This window comes from Bos grunniens, chromosome 29, assembly GCF_055505025.1.
Source record: "Bos grunniens cultivar Pamir isolate PY7600 chromosome 29, Bosgru_T2T1.0, whole genome shotgun sequence".
Classification (NCBI taxonomy): Eukaryota; Metazoa; Chordata; class Mammalia; order Artiodactyla; family Bovidae; genus Bos; species Bos grunniens.
The window spans coordinates 23031896-23050037 of NC_141193.1; the positions used below are offsets into that span (position 1 = coordinate 23031896).

An 18142-nucleotide genomic window follows, 5' to 3' on the forward strand; every position below is an offset into this window, starting at 1 on the left:
CGGGGGGGAGGCGGGGGGGAGGCGGGGGGGAGGCGGGGGGGAGGCGGGGGGGAGGCGGGGGGGAGGCGGGGGGGAGGCGGGGGGGAGGCGGGGCTTGGTGAAGAGGGAGAGCGGTTGGAAACGACCGTTTGAGACGTTGTGTACATGTGTGTGTTTAGCTGAGGCTTGTTACTGTTGAGCTAAAGACCAATACACAAAAATCACATGGTTCCTAAGCCCGAAGTGTTTTAGCACCTCTTTCCCACATTCCTTACAGACTGGCCTTCCCCGATTGTACGACGCGCTGGAGCGCATAAGGGGAGTGCTGTGTCTTTGCTTTTTTTCTTCATAAAGCTGGCATAGATGTTTCCTGAGGGCCTAGTACGCTGTCATTTTACTGGGATTACAGTGGTGAATAGAAAAAAGAAGTCCCCTGCTTTCAGATTAGAATCTAGTAGGGAAGATGGAAGATTTAACCGGCACTTTTAATAAGGGGCTTGCACTAAGTAGGCACTCAGTATATATTTGCGTAAGGAAACCAAAAGTATGTTTCTGTGCTTAAACTTATATAGCTCTAACTCTGTAACCAAGGTCTGCCTAAAATCATCAAGTAGAATAGACAGTTCTTTAGAATGCGGTATTGGTAACTGTACTGGGTTGGAAGGTAGAAGGCTTGCAGTATTCTTTTTTTCCCCCCAGCCATGCCACTAACTACAGTGAGCCTCTGGGTCCCAGGTTTCTCAAAACTGAGTATGCTCTTTAGAATGATGAGGTGAAAGACAGTTATAAACTGAAAGATTCTGTACTGATACCTAATTACTATTGTGTATACTCAAAATTTAGATTTCTAGAATTGTATATGGAAATTAAGAAAAATTAAGAAAAATATGTACACTGTCAAAACATTAAGTTACTGGAGAAAAACCTGAAGCTTAAATAAGAAACTTATGATCAGCTAAAAAAAAAAAGAGGTTTAGAATAAAAAATCCAGGTACTTCATTTCTGGAAATTGTAAGAATAGTTGCAAGAGTCCTGATAAAATGGCTTTCCCACAGAGAGAAGGTTATGAGTCCTTTATGTCCATCTGTAGTGTAAGCTGCCCCGTTGGACCTCATGTTTCTAGTGTGCTTTTACAAACATACTCAAGGCAGCCTTATGGATTCATGTCTGGAAATTGCCAGGAATACTTTCAGCTGACCAACTATCCATACTCATGCCTTTCATACTATAGATTGGCACTTTACCTTGGAACCTGAAAATAGGTTGTTCTAACTGACAGGAAGTTTTCTTTCTTTTTTTTTACCTTTATTTGCTAAGTGCCTGATTTATTTGATGTTCAGCTGTATTTTGTCCTTGCAGGCTTCGTGATCTGACTCTGTTTTCACTATTCCTCCGCATATGTTACATGTATCCTACCTAGTGGGAGGGAAAGTACTGTCATTTATCTTGGTTTGCAAGCTGCTCTGGCCAACGGATTTCTGTGGCATTTACATTAACATTTTATTTTTCATTAGAAATACTTCTTTACGATTTATAAAACAGTTCATGCAAAATTCAGAAAATATAAAGATTTTTAAAAATTCATACATCTGCCACACGAAATGAATCACTTTTAACACGTTTAATTTTTTAAATTGAAGTATAGTTGATTTACAATATATTAGTTTCAGGTGTACAGCATAGTGATTCAGTATTTTTGCAGATTATACTTCATTTAAAGTTATTACAAGATAATGGCTATGATTTCCTGTGTTATACAGTACATCCTTGTTCTTATCTGTTTCATATGTAGTAGTTTGTATGTTTCATATTTTAATGCACATTTACATAGGTTAGATGATACTGAATGTAACATTTCCTCTTTTGTTCACTTACCACTGTTATAGTCATTTTGTAATGTTGTTATAACATCTTTATAAATGTAACTTTAGATGGCTGCTTAATATTCCAGTTGTGGTGTAATAACTTTACATAATTATTTATTTCCGTGTTTGACTTTTTTTTTTGTTTCAAACTAGTTTATTTAAGGATTCCAGTTTCACTCCTCAATGAAGTGAAAGTGAAAGTGAAAGTCGCTCAGTCCTGTCCGACTCTTTGCGACCCCGTGGACTGTATAGTCCAATAGATCTTATGTATTTCTCACATGCTTCTTTGCTCTTTAGTTCATCTAGTTCTGAAGGGTTACCAAGTGTTATCTTCTTGATCAGTCAACCATCTTCATAACAAGATTTGTTGACACATCCTGGATTTTCTGCTAGAGCCTCATTCGTTTCAATTATTTCTCCTAATGGAGAAGAATAGAACTCTCCAGTAGCTTTTATGCTTTCCAAAGCATCAGAGTCCTTTTGTTCAATTTTTTCCCGACTTCAGGCAGACTACAGAAAAAACACCTCCCAAAGCTTCTTGTTCCTTATGTATTCAGAAGAATATTTATTTATTAGTGCCTATGATGACACAGCCTTTAGCTAACTTATTTAAGAGGAAAAGACAAGTACATGGGCTATATTAATATAGTGTAATAAGTTTTATCTCAGAGGTAGGTATCAAATGATATGGCAACACTCAGTTAGGGGAGGAGCGTTTTCTCCTGGGCAGACATTGAAGGAGAGCATGGTAAACTGAGTGTTTATCCTAGAAAGGTCATGGAGTAAATACAGTGGGAAAAACCTGCCTCCATGAATAGCCTATAGAACTTTCTCCCTTTTTACAATGTCTAGACTTCCAGTTTCAGTGTTCTTCTTGTCATCATATTATGCTCTAGACGTAATATATATATATTTTTTATTCTTCAGCTCCAACTTTCAGATTTGTTTCCATGTGATGATTTTATCTTCTCATCTTTGGGATAACATAATATAGGATCTTCGACTCAGCTAAATCCAAGCTTAGCAATCCTAACTTGGGTGTTTTTGTATATTAGCGCATGAGGCTTGTGAAAAAGGGGAGAGATTTTTACTTTCCATAGGACTTCTTGCTTCACAGTTTCTTAACTATGGATTTTCATCACACATCCCGTGGGTGAGATGTTTAGGTTTTGAGGGTTCTAAGCCAGCCAATAAAGTCATGAAATCAACCACGGTGTCAATGTTGTGCTTCTGGGTGGCTGTGTCCTTCAGTGCACAAAGGACACTCAACCAGCTAAAAGAGACGAGCTCAGAGATGTTGGCTCGGAGGAAAAGAAGGATCACATTGAGGTCATTGATGGGACAGCCCAGCATTTTTCTGCTGAGAAGATCAAAAGCTGGGAGCATCTCGTAGATGGAGAGGAGCCGTTTGTCCCACCGGCAGAGCCGTGTGAGGTTGTATAGTATCACTGGAACCAACAGGGTGTAGATGGCTACGCTGGCGAGACTGACGATCTGGAAGACAGACAAAGAGGTCAGCCTGCATGTGATGAGGTCAGGGATGTGGGTCTCATCGTGTAGCAGCCCTGTCTTGATGGAACAGCTGAATTCCTCTTGGAAGAAGACGTCCAGGTGAAAGTGGCCCAGGTACAGGTAGGTGGCGGAGGTGAAGAGGAGCAGGAGGGCATTCCTCAGGAGGTAGGTGGCCACTAGTGAGTGTGAGCGCTGCTTACAGGCCAGGTACCGCTCCAGCAAGGGGAATTCAAAGTACCGTTCTTTCCGAGCCCTGGGCAGGGGAAGAAAGCGGCCAAGTTTAGGAAGAAACATTTAAAACTGTATCCTGAGGGGGCTTCCCTGGTGGCTCAGTGGTAAAGAATCCACCTGCCAATGCGAGAGACATGAATTCAGTCCCTGGTTTAGGAAGCTCCCACATGCCGAGGAACAGCTAAGCCCTTGTGCCACAACTACTGAGCCTGTGTTCTAGAGCCTGTGAGCCGCAGGCTTATTTGTCCCATGGCGTGTGGAACCCACATGTTCCACAGCTGCTGAAGCCCACGTTCCCTAGAGCCTGTGCTCCACAGCAATAGAACCCACCGCGGTGAGAAGCCTGCGCACCACAACTAGAGTTGCCACTGCTTGTCACAACTAGAGAAAAGCCCATGCAGCAACGAAGACCTGGCACAGCCAAAAAAAAAAAAAAAATCAACTGTATCCTGATGTACTTCCCTGGTTGCCCAGTGGTTAATACTCCATGCTTCTAATACAGGGGTCCTGGGTTCAATCCCCGGTCAGGGAACTAGATCCCACATGCCGCAACCAAGACACGGCACAGTCAAATAAATAAAATTTAAAACAAAAACAAAGAAACTATATCCTGAGAGCTGCATGGGGGAAGTAACAAAATCTGTGTATCCGGCATGGTATTCTTGGCTCACAGGAACATCTGTCTTTTTTGAGCATAACCACTCCTCTCCCCTAAAACAGGTATGTGAGTGTATTTTAATTCTCCAAGTAATGAATGCGATGCAGTAAACCCAGCGAATGATCAGTGAGTAATAAATGACTGACCACTCTGGATTTCTGCCTAGCAGGGCAGACTAAATCTGTAAGCTGAAGCAGGATTCTTAGGAAGCACTGATTTATTAAATTAGCACAGGACTGGGGTGCGGGGGAGCAGGGATTCTAAATTACCATGTTCTGGTTTTCAGTCTGCTTACTTTGTGTGTGATTTTTAGGTCAGTTCATTCATTTTATAAAAATAAGTGTGCTTACAAGTGTTTGTTGAGAGTTGTATTTAGGTATATGTAATCCAGTCTCTGCTCTGAAGAAGCTTGCTGCTGCCAAGTCGCTTCAGTCGTGTCCAACTCTGTGCGACCCCATGGACTGCAGCCTACCAGGCTTCTCTGTCCATGGGATTCTCCAGGCAAGAACACTGGAGTGGGTTGCCATTTCCTTCTCCAATGCATGAAAGTGGAAAGTGAAAGTGAAGTCACTCAGTCGTGTCTGACTCTTAGCGACCCCATGGACTGCAGCCCGCCAGGCTCCTCCATCCATGGGATTTTCCAGGCAACAGTACTGGAGTGGGGTGCCATTGCCTTCTCCCTTAAGAAGCTTACAGTCTGGCTTTCAGGGAAAGGGCAGAGGAGACATGCAAATATGAAATGAAAATAATGCTTGACTTGTTGCTAAAAGATGGATACAAACCACAGTAGTTGTAAAAGTTAGGAGACAGATCACAGTGTGAGCTGGAGTGTTCAGAAACATCTCTGGAGAATGTTATTTTAGATTGGTCTTCCAAAGGTAGATAGGGTTCAGAAAGATAGACAGGGGAGGAGCTTTTTTCAGAGGATAGAAATGTGCACAAACTGGGGTTTCAAATCTTAGCTCAACTGTGCTTAGAGGGGGCCTGCCCTGGCCACCCAAATTAAAACTGTGCCTCCCTCCACCTCCCAGCCTTCCTGAGTCCCTGACCCTGGCTCAGTTTTCTTTATCCACTTATCTTCTACCATATAATTTATTTGTGTGTTATGCTCATTCATTGTCTGCTTACCCTCAATACAATATTACCCCTTCCTCCCTCAACACACATGTACACAGACATCTCCATAGCACCCAGAGCTGTGTCTGGTGCTCCATAAATGAGAAATGAGTGCTTAAATGAATGAATGGCTTGTTTGGGAGAAAGGAAGGAGACTGCCCAGGGGGCATGGAAGGTTTCCGTGACTTGGAAGTTTGAGAAAAGCTTGACAAAGTAGTTGATGACAGTGTGTGGAGGGCCTAGGAAAAATATTTGGGAGAACTTGGATCTTTTTTCCTGCAGGCCTGGGAGAAGCCATTTAAGTTTCTGTAAAAGCGATCTTTCAGGACTTCTCTAGTAGTCTAGTGGTTAAGAGTCTATCTGCTAATGCAGGGGACATGGGTTTAATCCCTGGCCCAGGAAGATTCCACATGCCATGGGACAAATAAGCCTTTGTGCCACAACTACTGAGCTCGTTTGCCCACCCTAGAGCCTGTGCTCCACAACGAGAACCACTGCAATGAGAAGCCCGCTCGCTGTGCAGTCAAAAACTAAAATAAACGAATAATTTCAAAAACCTCAGTAGAGATTTTTTAAGAAGTGGTCTTTCAGAGGTTAACCCCTTTGTGACACTTTGCGTTCACCTGTAAACTGGAGGCACACTCCTTTTCCCTCTTCCTGTACAGAGATGATAGCGCATTAATGAGGTGATGTGTTAAGCACTTTGAATTCTAGAGAAGGATGGTGCAGAGGAGAGTTTCAAGATTACCCTGCAAGGTACCATTTTAGTGCTCGGCAGAGTCTTTCGGAAAGGAGTGGAGGAGACAACTCACTTCTCCAGCTCGTCCCAGAACACATCAGTGTCTGAGCTCTCCTGTCGGATCTTCAGCATGTGCTGCACCAGGCGGATGGCGCGGTTGTAGGACTTGTCCAGCTCGCTAATGATGAACAGCAGGTCCGAGCTGAGGGCCGGCACGGCTGCATACTGCCACAGCAGAACTGGCAGGTACATGGCCACAGCTAGGGCCAGCAGCAAGTAGGGGAGGGCCTGCAGGGGAAGAGAAAGCTGAGGAGGGCAGCCCAGGGTTGCCCAGACCTTGCACCCTTGCAGAGAGAGTATTGAGGGAGGGATCTCATTCGCTGATTCCTGTCTCGGAAGGGGAAGGTAGAGAGAGAGAGAGACAGACAGACAGACAGAGATGGGAAGGAAGGGAGGAAGGGAAGAGAAAGAGCACTAGCTGCCTGTTCCCACTGCCCATGCATGTTATCCTGGGTTGCCACCTAGAGGTCATGGCCATGGTCATTATGTCAGTCTAGGGGAGAGCACCTCATTCCCAATCTTCCACTTTTCTTGCTCTGACCACTCCAGATTCTTAACATCAGACATCCAGAGTTCACTAGCCTTCAAAATGCTGCCAGGGGCTCTGACATGGCTTTTATTTCGACTCTTCAGAGAGGAAGTCAGAGCCCCATTTCCTCCATGTAGTCTGCCCACCACCCCTCCCCACTGCCCCCTCCCCCCGCTCCCCCTCACCCCCATATGCAGTGGCTTTTTCTCCTCTCTGGATTCTTGGTAAGACCAAACTACACATCAGGCACTGTCTTGGATTCCTTGGGTGCTGTGTCTGGTCTCTGTGTGTGGAAGCTGATGTCGAGGTGTATATAAATTTGGTGTTCTTCATTATAATGTTTGCTCCCTGAGATGAAGGATTTTTCCTTATGGTTCCTTTTCACACTCACCACATCTAACAGGTTAGGCCTACTATTTTGCACACAGTAAAAACTCTACTTACAGAGACTTGGTTAAGGACATGTGTGCTGGGTACTGAATATGCATTTTTCATTCAGGGTCAGGTACTATCAGTATTTCTATTTTATAGACAAAGAAACTGAAGCATGAAAATGTTGAGAAACCCCCACAGGGTTATGTGTCTAGTAGGTGAATGAGCAGGATTTGGATCCAGGCAATTTGATTTTGGAGTTTAATCCCTTAATAAATGGGCTTCCCAGGTGGCTCAGATGGTAAAGAATCTGCCTGCAGAGCAGGAGATGTGGGTTCAATTGTTGAGTCGGGAAGATCCCCTGGAGAAGGGAACAGATACCCACTCCAGTATTCTTGCCTGGGAAATCCCATGGACAGAGGAGCCTGGTGGGCTACAGTCCATGAGGTTATAAACAGCTGGACATGACTGAGCAAATAACACACACCTTTAATAAATACTTGACTATAGCTTCTCCGAACTATAGTTTGAAGAAAAAGAGGGAGGGTGCATATTTGGTTGTGTGTGTGTGTTTCTGAACTAAATGAGAGACAGGCTAGGAAAGTCATATCAGGCCACGAGAGAAAATGGGAACATTTTCACTCCTGTCTAAGAAATTATATTTCTTGAAAATGAACTCTTCACCCTAGAGCTTCTGTTTCAATAGGTTTAAAGTGGAGCCAGAGAATATGGGCTTAAAGAGCTCTCAGGACATTTCATGATTGACAATTTGATTCTCTTCTGACATGTAAATCCCCGCTGCAGTACTTTGAACTCGTAACTGTCTAGATCCTGCTTGAATACTTCCAGAGACAGACACCTCATGAACTCTTTCTATGAAGTCTCCGTTTTTTTTTTTTTTTTAATTAAACTTTTTATTTTATATTGGAGTATAGCCAGTTAACAATGTCATGATATTTTCAGGTGGACAGCAAAGGGACTCAGCCATACACATACATGTATCCCTTCTCTCCTAAACTCCTCTTATATCTAGGCTGCCACATAACATTGAGCAGAGTTCCCTGTGCTATACAGTAGGTCCTGGTTGGTTATCCATTTTAAATATAGCAGTGTGTACACATCGCTCTTAAACTATCCCTTCCCTCCACTTTCCCCCTGGTAAAATCTCTGGTTTTGTCTGGGTCCTAGAACTGTGGCTTGAGGTGTAAATTGTTATAACTATCATAAGCTGTAAACTGTCATAACTAGAAAACGCTATGAGTGACCTCTGTTTAAAACTGTAAATTGTACATACATATTACTTCTGCTCCCTCATGAAACCTCACTAGAATGACAATAAAGGGACCCCCCCATAATCCTGTAAGGACAAGGAAAATAGGAGAGGAGACAAGAGCGACAGTGTGTTGAAACCTGGGAAGCAGTTGTGTAATAGAGGCTACCAGCCTGCAGAGAGGATGCGGTGTTGAGGTAGGGGCCGCAAGTGCTTTTCACCACGCACAGAAGCAGAAAGGCTCAGGAATGGGAGATAACCAGATACGTCTGAAAGTGGGGATGCACGTGGAGCTGGAAACAGGAATACTGAGGAAACAGACCCGCAGGTCCTTTCTGAAACATGATGCCCTCAGCCAACCACCCTTATGGTTTATTCTTTGGAAATGTTAAATCAGACAGATTCTGCACTTGGGTCCATTGAGGGCAGGGGGCCATACTGAGAATGGGGGACAGGGGGCAGTGACCTGTGTAAGTACTGGATGTTGACACCCACAGTTGAGTTCCAAGAGGATTGGCAGACAAGCTTGATGCCAACTGCCTGCTGCTCCCTCTGCATAAGTTAGGGACTGACTGATTCTTCTTGGGAAAACTGACCAGTCCAGAATATCAGATTGCAGCTGTTATCAGCTGATATTTGAGGTTTTCCTAATGAAATGGCCCAAAAAGGTCCCTTTAAACTGACTGCTTCAACCCAAGGCAGTCAGATAAAAGCGAGTGAGCAAATATATGACCAGATATTTGAAGAATGCCTGAAACATGAAAGTCAATGACCAAAATAAAATGGCAGGGGCAGGCAAGGAGAGAACATAATGACTCAGTTCCTCCCCCTCCATCCAGCTGGCAGAGCCCCAGCCACTTTACCTTGTGAGGCCAGAGGGATTTCGTCTTGGACTGGCCAGACTCATCCTGTTCGTGGTGAACCAGGGAGTCCCAACAAGAACTGTCCACGTAGGCAGCCTGCCGGATGCTGAAGTTACTGGGACAAAAGCAGCTGATAGGAGACCCTGAAACAGGAACAAAGCTTGAGGCAGCCCTGGGTAGGGGTGGGGGAACAGGGAGCTGGGGGACAATCAGTTAAGAGCTTTCCAAGGGTCACTTCCAGAACTCCGACCATCTCTGTATCTGTCAGGCACTGTCTTCTTCCCAGGCCCTAACTTTCTGGGTGAATGAAGAAGTAGGGGGAGGCTGACACATCTCCCTGGGAAAGTTAGTGAGCTCACTACGTAACCAGAAAAGAGAGTCAGAAATCCCAAATCAGGGACTCCCCTGGTGGCCCTGTGGCTAAGATTCTGTGCTCCCAATACAGGGGGCCTGGGTTCAATCCCTGGTCAGGGAATTAGATCTCACATGCTGCAACTAAGACCTGGCACAGCCAAATAAATAAATAAGTATTAAGAAAAACAAATCCTGATTCTGAGAAAGCTCACGTTGTCTTTAATAGAGGTGGCAGATTTGCTGAGTTAATCTAGCACCTGGACCACTCAGTATATGTATTTGTTAGTGTTTCTGCTCAGGGCTGGGGTTCTTAAAGATGAGTGGATTCATTGATGCTGTGATGACACAGCGTTTATTGAGCACCTGTGTTGCTGTCAGGCTCTGTCAGGCACTTAACATGTGTTCTTAAGTCAACAATCCAGGAGGTAGGGAGTAAGAAAAGGCCCCAAGAAGATAAGAGATTTATCTAAAGCTTGGCTAATTGAAACCTTTAGAGGTCCTGGAAAGATGATACGACTCTAATGTCTTTCGTCCACATGAAAATCAAAACAAACTAATTATTGCAATGATTTCAAGCATACTGGAATTAAGGCTATTTTTTATTGCAAAATTTTGGAAATGACTTTCAAAGTTTTTCTGCGTCTCAGCTTTGCTGGCATCCTAAACAGATGCATAATCTCCCTTTTGGGTGATGCCCGGCCCAAGTCATGCGATCTGGACAGGGTGGGGGCTGTCTTGCTTCAGGGCCTACTGGGGCTTGGAAGCCACTTACCGGAGGAGAACTCCTGGGCAAAGGCTAGTGACACCAGCAGCAGGGGGAAGCCCACGGCTACGAACTTGACCATTCGGTCCAGGGGAAGCTCCAGACGCAGTCCTTTGAGGCGGGGGCCCTTGCGGTCGGGCAGCAAGGCATCTGAGAGCATGTACTCTGCAGCTGTGTGTGCGAGCGACATGCTGCTATTGAGCTTGGGCCCAGGGCTGGCAGACGGGGGTCCTGGAGAGTGGGGTCCCGGAGAGTGGAGTCCCAGTAGGTGGCAGCTTCAGGGAGCAGGCTTTCAGCAGACGGTTCCTGCAGCCTGGGCCTCACGAGCATCTGTGTGAGGAGCGGGCACTGGTTCTCTAAATAACTGGCTAGGCCCTGAGCCAGGCACCTGGTAATTAGAGGGAGGCATCGCCCAGTGGGTCGTTACTGGAGGAGGGTCGGGTGTCGGCTGGGGCTGGTGCCAGGCCGCCCTCTGGACCGTTGAAGGCAGACGCAGTCCTATGGCTTTAAGCTGCCCTGTCATTAATCTAGTATTTTTGGTGAGGTAGGGGAGAGGAGGAGGGCTGTCAAGCAGGCCCCCTGTGTAATTGGTGTGGAATCTGGGTGGAGATTGCTTAAATGTGTGGAAGGCCCTCATTTTGTGGTTTGGGGTGGGAATGGAGCCCCCAGGACTCCGCTAGGGTTGCGGCTCCGACATAGTACTTGTCCCAGTGATGATTTCTGCTTCGGGCCCAGGCTCCTTCCCAGAAACTGATCTGTTTTTGGCATTACGTCCCCTGCCCTGCTTCTGGTCTGTTTCTAAAATGTTTCAACCACATATTTACAATTTCCTTATGTTTACATTTTTTTTTTTAAAGCTCCCATTAGTTCTCTAGAAAGCTGAGGGAAGAGTGGGAGTGTTGACGTGCAGAGAGAACATGACTTGTGAAATCTGGAGGGAAAGTCTTCACTGGACACACAGCAGCACTGTTTTTTTTTTTTTTTAATTTTTATTGAGTGACTGCAGGAATCACCTTTGGCTCAGTATTCTCATCTATCAAAAGGTACCATATTGGTTGCAAAAAACTGTAAAGATTGATGAAGAGTATTGTATAGGACGATGGATTGTAAACTGTAAAGTGTATTGCAAATGTCAACGTTTCATTTACTTATTTAAAATTTATTTAGCTGTGCTGGGTCTTCGTTGTTGTGTGTGGGGTTTTCTCTAGTTCTGGCGAGGATGGGCAACTTTAGTTGTGGTGCTTGGGCTTCTCCTTGCGGTGGCTTCTCTTGTTGCGGAGCACAGGCTCTAGGGGCATGGGCTTCAGTAGTTGCCCTGTGGCATGTGGGATCTTCCTGGACCAGGGATCAAGCCCATGTCCCCTGCATGGGCAGGCAGATTCTTAACTACTGGATCACCAGGGAAGTCCAACTCTTACTTTGATTTGGTGGGGCTGGATGGGTAGTTGGAAAAGCAAACACTGGGGCCTATGGTAATTGTTGAGGCAGTCTGAACGCGGGTTGGAAAAAGAATTTCCAGACACAGAACATTTCAGAAGGGAGTGAGGTTATTAAGAACAAAGAGCAAAGATAAAGTGGGCACTGTGAGCACAGCGGGCAGACCTCCTGACAGACTGGGGAAAGCTAACAGTTTTCATGGGTTAATAGCCAATTTTTATAGCTTCAAGACAAAGAAAATTCCTGCTGGAAGATTGGTGCTAGGTGATTGGTTGGGGCACTATAGGGAGTGGACATCTATAGGGAGTGGACATTTACTGGTGTGGGCATCTTTGCCTAATTGGGAGTCAGGAAGCTTGTTAGTGATGATCAGGGGCTTTTGACAAGGTTACAAAGGGGCTCAGTCAGCTTCAGAGGTGAACTTCATTCTGGGCTCTGCTTCCGTGGCCTTGGTGTAAAGCCTCACACCTGTGTCCTTTGGGGCAGGACTCAACAGTAATCTCTCTAGTACCGCCCTTAGACTTGGCAAGAGAGGCTTGACCTTGGCTCTCAGGCTGGTCCCCTTTGGCTGTGGCCTTCCCACAAGGCAAGGAGTGCATGGGGCCACGGGGATGTGCCTGTTCAGGGCCCATGCATCTGCTCTAGGCCATTCTTCTCACACCTGGGGTGCTGTCATTCCCTGCTCCGATGACCCCTGTCTGCCTCTGGGGCTCGTGCAGGCCTTTTCCTCAGGTACACTGTCCCATCAGCAGATTATGCTGCTGGTGTGCAGCCCCTCACTGAGGGGGTGTGGATGGAATTTAGAAGTCCTGGAATTTAGAAGTCATTGTGCAACTGTGAGGCTTCTTGCAATGTGGGACTTAATTGGGTGGGGGAGATGGGAAGATTGGGAAGATTGAGAACACTGAGAAGATTGCTTATGTAATTTTTTTTTTTTCCTTTGGCTGTGCTGTGAGGCTTGTGGGATTCTAGTTTCCCAACCAGGGATCGAACCTAGGTCGCCTGCAGTGGAAGCACAGAGTCCTAAGCTCTGGACCACCAGGGAATTCCCAGGGACTTGGGCAGTTTGAGGATTCTCATTTTGAATCTGACATTCCTGATCATTATGAAGGGCTGTGTGTGTGTATGTCAAGGTAGGCAGATAAAGCATATTTTATTTAAGTTTGCCAGCTTGATTTATAACTTCTGATTTTTTAGATACATGGCATGTAGGCTGGCATTACCTCTCTCCATCCCCAGGCTAGAGGCCAACTCTGATTCAGAGCTTCCCTGTGTGTACTAACTATGGATCCCTACCTAGGAGCTAGAGAAAGGGTCCTTTATTTCTGTTCCTCATTGGCCTCTCCACACTATGTGTTTTTGCCAAATGTATTTTTGCCAAACATTATTGACTTGTCTGTATGCATTTTCTTTTCCCTTTTAAAAATACTTTACATTTCAAAAATAGATAGCCAATGGGAATTTGGTGTATGACTCAGGAAACTCAAACCAGAGCTCAGTAACAGTCTAGAGGGGTGGGATGGGGAAGGAGGTGGGAAGGGTGTTCAAGTGGGAGGGGACATGGGTAAACCTATGGCTGATTCATGTTGATGTTTGGTAGAAATCAATGCAATACTGTAATGCAATTATCCTTCAATTAACAATAAATAAATTAAAAAATAGTTTACATTTCAATGGCATATATAATACATATTAATATACACATATCCCATATATTTTCATCTGATCAAGAAATAGAACCTCAGTTAACACCTGAAAAGCCACCTTTGTGCTCCTTTCCAAAAACCATCATTTCCTGAGAGGTAACCATTATCCCAATTTCTAATAGCATAGATTAATTTTGCCTTCCTTATGCTTTATAGAAATGGAATCATGGTTATATATGCTTCTGTGTTTTGCCTCTATTGCTTTACATGATATCTAGGAGAATCCATTTTATTGCCTGATTTTATGCTCTGTGTAAGTGGAATCATATGTATGTATTTTTTTGTGTGTCTGGATTGTCTGCTCAACATATTTCTGAGGTTCATCCACATTATTGTATGTGTCAGATTCCCATTCCTCTTTATTGCACAGAAATACAACAACTTGTTTGTTCATTCACCAGCCAATGGACATTTGAGTTTTTCATTTCTGTTCTTATAAAATAATGCTACTGTAAACATTCTGATTCTTGGTGTCTTGTGGGGAATATATGTATGCATTTCTGTTAGTTATATACTGATGAGAACTGGTATATTGGAATTGCTGGGTCACAATGCTTTACATATATTTGTTTTCAAATGATTGCTTTTATTTACATTTTCATCAATAGTTTGATGAAAGCCCAGTCCTATTTGCTACATATCCTTATGTTTTTGCAATCAAAAAAGTTTGGCCATTTAGGAAGGTGTGTAATAACATTGAATTGGGGTTTATCTTGCATCTCTCTGATGCTAAATGAAGTTGGTCACTTTGACCGTTTGGAAATTTTCTTTTCTGAAGTGTATGTTTAAGCCTTTTTTTTTTCCTCCTGGGCTGTATATATTTTTGAATATTTATTTGAGAATTTCTTTTTACATTCATCTGAGACCATCATCAGATATTTGTTATATTTTTACCTTCTGGGAGTCTCAGTTCCTTGTTGGGTATTGGCAAGAGGCCTTAATTCCTCAACAGGTAGACCTCTCCCTGCTTCCCAACCTCTCACAGAGAGCGAGCAAAGAGGGAGCCACCATGCCTTTAACGACCTAACCTCTGAAGTTGGATTTATATTTCTATTTTTTTTCCTATTCAATAAAAGGAAGTTATGAAATCCAGCATGTTAAAGGTGATGGGAATTGGGCTCCACATTTTGAAGGGTGTATCAAAGGATTTGTGGAATATTTTAGGCCATGATTCCTGAGGAAATTTTTTTTTCATCCAAATTGTCAAATTTACTTGCATACCATTATTCACAATATTCTCTTGTCATATTGTATTACTATCTTATTTTGGAAAAAAATCTTAAAAATACAGCAAAGTTGAAAGAATTTTCCCATGAACATCTGTAATAGTTGATTCTATCAATAGCATTTTACTTGGCTTGCTTTGTTAGTTATCTGCTTAACTATCTACTGCTCTGAAGTGTTAGTCACTCAGTCATGCCTGACTCTTTGTGACCCAGTGAACTGTAGTCTGCCAGGCTCCTTTGTCCATGGGATTCTCTAAGCAAGAATACTGGAGTGGGTTGCCATTTCCTTCTCCAGGGGATCTTTCTGACCCAGGGATCAAACCTGGCTCTCCTACATTGCAGGCGGATTCTGTATCATCTGAGCCACCAGGGAAGCCCTTCCATTCCTCTATCCATCCATTAAACCATTTAACTTTTTTTGGATTCACTTCAAAATAAATTGCAAATATTGATATACTTCTCCCTAAATGCTTCAGCATGCACATCACTAACTGTACTTCAATATTTGCTTACAGTTTATTTCTCTTAAGGTAATAGTTATGTGCAGTGAAATGCACAAAACTTAAGTGTGCATACATAGATTCTGACAGATGCAAACACCTGTGTAATCCACACTTTATCGGGACTAGGACATCGTCACTGCAGAAAATTCCCTCTTTTTCTTTTTTAGAGGCCCTGATTTTCTGATGAAAATCTCCATACTTTCATCTAACTCATTAATCTTCCATTTTCTTTCAAATTAATTAATTAATTGCCATGCCACATGGTTTATGGGATCATAGTTCCCTGACTAGGGATTGAACCTGGGCCCTCGGCATTGAAGCACAGAGTCCTAACCACTGGAGTGCCGGGGAATTCCCATCTTCTGGTTTCTTAATCATGCTAATCAGAGTTATTTTAAAATCCCTATTGCTAACTCCAGGATTGGAGTAACCCATAGATCTGCTCCTATTACCTACTTTTTGCAAAGATTACTGTTTGGAATTTGCACTGTGTGGTGAACCCCGGGGCTAAAGCACCATAAGAACCAGAGATGCTCTGGGTGACGCTGTCTTTCACCAAAGACGGCCCCCCTTTCCTCTATTAGGTGTACAGGGAGAGGAGCTGACCCCTGAATCCCGTCAGGGTCTGAGTTGAGTTAGGTGTGTGCTGGAGTTTAGTGAGAGTCAGTGCACATTTAGTTTTTCCTATTCCTAGAGTCTGATCGTTCTAGGATTTTGACTGAGCCTATGGCTCAGATGGTAAAGAATTTCCCTGCAATGCCAGAGACCTGGATTTGATTCCTGGGTTGGGAAGAACCCCTGGAGGAGGGCATGGCAACCCACTCCAGTATTCTTGCCTGGAGAATCCCCATGGACAGAGGAGCCTGGTGGGCTACAGTCCAGGGGGTCACAAAGAGTCGGACACGACTCAGTGACTAAGCACAGCACATGCAGCACAGTTGAGTCTTTGTCTCCTTAAGTTCTGAAAGACTGTGAGAGGGTCTATTTTTCTCTTCAGAGGGTTTCAGTTTAGCTCCTTAGCCTCCTGCTGCAAGTAGCCTCAGATCTGGCCAGTGCTTTGAACGAGAGACTGCCTTGGTGAGTCTGATCAGTGACTTTAATGTGGGACTCTTCTCTTTGCAGTGTATTTGTTTCCTAATTAGCACAGAGTAGAGGAGATTTCATTTTGCATTTTAGAGGCTTTTAGTCTAGTCCACACCTCCCCCGAACTCAGGAACTGTCCTGTAGGGAAGGCTGGGCATGCATTTGAAGTCTCTCAAATTTCCAATTGTTCACTCCACCCTTGAAACAACCACTAAAAGCTTTGAGGGTTCATTTTTCCTTGACAGAAGGCCTCTGCTTGGACCAAGACCAACGGGTGAGTTGGCACCCAGAAGCAGAAAATTTTTCCAACGGAAAACTTGCTGGACATTGTTTTCTTACCCCAAATGGTTCAATCTCCTGTGGAATTTAACTTCATCTTGTCTTCATTCCTTCCACAGCTTCCCAATTTCCACAAAACATATTTTTTGTAATCAACACAGTATTTGTATTTGAATTTGTTGCTGCAGAAGCATTTGCCTGCTATGACATACTGTACTTCAAAGTCTGTCCATGATAATTTTAATACACTAAAGTGATTTTATGTTTTATATTTTACTGTTTCTTACTTTTTAAAACTCAGCTTTGTACCTCACAAGTCCATCCACATTGCTACCTGCACAGATATAACGAATTATTTCTACTGCTGCAAAAGATTTCATTTTATCTACTTCATTGCCTGTTGATGAGCATTTATCTTGCCTGTATTCCTTGTACCACCTACCATGCACGTTTTCCCTTATGGTTCCACAAAAGAATTCAATTGGGATATACTATCAAGGACTAGAATTTCTAGCTTGTAGGGCAGCATATACTTTCCTATTCTAGCAGAAAGTGAAAACTGCTCAGTTGTGTCCGACTCTTTGTCTTCCCATGGACTATATAGGATATTCCTATATTCTCTAGGCCAGAATACTGGAGTGGGTAGCCTTTCCCTTCTTCAGGGCATCTTCCAAACCCAGGGATCAAAGCCAGGTCTCCTGCATTGCAGGCAGATTCTTTACCAGCTGAGCCACAAGGGAAGTCCAAGAATACTGGAGTGGGTAGCCTATCCCTTCTGCAGGGCATCTTCCCAATCCAGGTATCGAACTGGGGTCTCCTGCGTTGCAGGCAGATTCTTTACTAATTGAGCTATCAGGGAAGCCCTAGCTCCATTTGGGTGGTATCATATTACTCCTAGAATGGCTGTGGTGTGCAAAATTTCTTATATTCCCACATTTTCACCAAGAGTTGTTGTTGTTCAGTCACTCTCATGTCTGACTCTTTGAGACCCCATGGACTGCAGCACTCCAGGCTTCCCTGTCCTTCACCATCTCCCAGAGCTTGCTCAAACTCATGTCCATCCAACCATCTGGTCCTCTGTCATCCCCATCTCCTCCTGCCTTCAATCTTTCCCAGCATCAGGGTCTTTTCCAATGAGTCAGTTCTTTGTATCAGGTGGCCAAAGTATTGGAGCTTCAGCTTTAGCATCAGTCCTTCCAATGAATATTCAGGACTGATTTCCTTTAGGATGGACTGGTTTGATCTTGCAGTCCAAGGGACTCTCAAGAGTCTTCTCCAACATCACAGTTCAAAAGCATTAATTCTTGGGCGCTCAGCCTTCTGACTTCTGTACATGACTACTGGGAAAACCATAGCTTTGTTAGCACCATCTAACTTGATATTTTTATCAGTCTGTTGGATGTTCTCAAAGTGTGATCTAGGAACCCCTGAGAGTCCTTGAAGCCCTTTTAGGGAGTCTGCAAGGTCAAAACTCTTTTCATACCAATATTGGCATTATCTGATCTTTAACTCTCATTCTTGCTTGAATGTAAACTTTTCTGGAGGCTACAAGATATATGTGATTTTTCAATGGGTTGAATGGAGAGGCAAATATGAG

The 18142-nt window shown here is 44.0% G+C and overlaps 1 protein-coding gene across 1 annotated transcript; it reads right to left on the minus strand.

Annotated features, from left to right (window-relative positions):
• Window positions 1-77: 77 nt before the first annotated feature.
• On the minus strand, window positions 78-10626 carry PANX3 (pannexin 3). The gene is made up of 4 exons (XM_086383023.1): window positions 10321-10626; window positions 9195-9337; window positions 6174-6388; window positions 78-3609 (listed from the first exon to the last, which is right to left on the minus strand). Exons 1-4 carry the CDS (start codon window positions 10499-10501, stop codon window positions 2970-2972), a joined length of 1179 nt encoding a protein of 392 aa, XP_086239149.1. The 5' UTR covers window positions 10502-10626; the 3' UTR covers window positions 78-2969.
• Between the last annotated feature and the right edge of the window lie 7516 nt (window positions 10627-18142).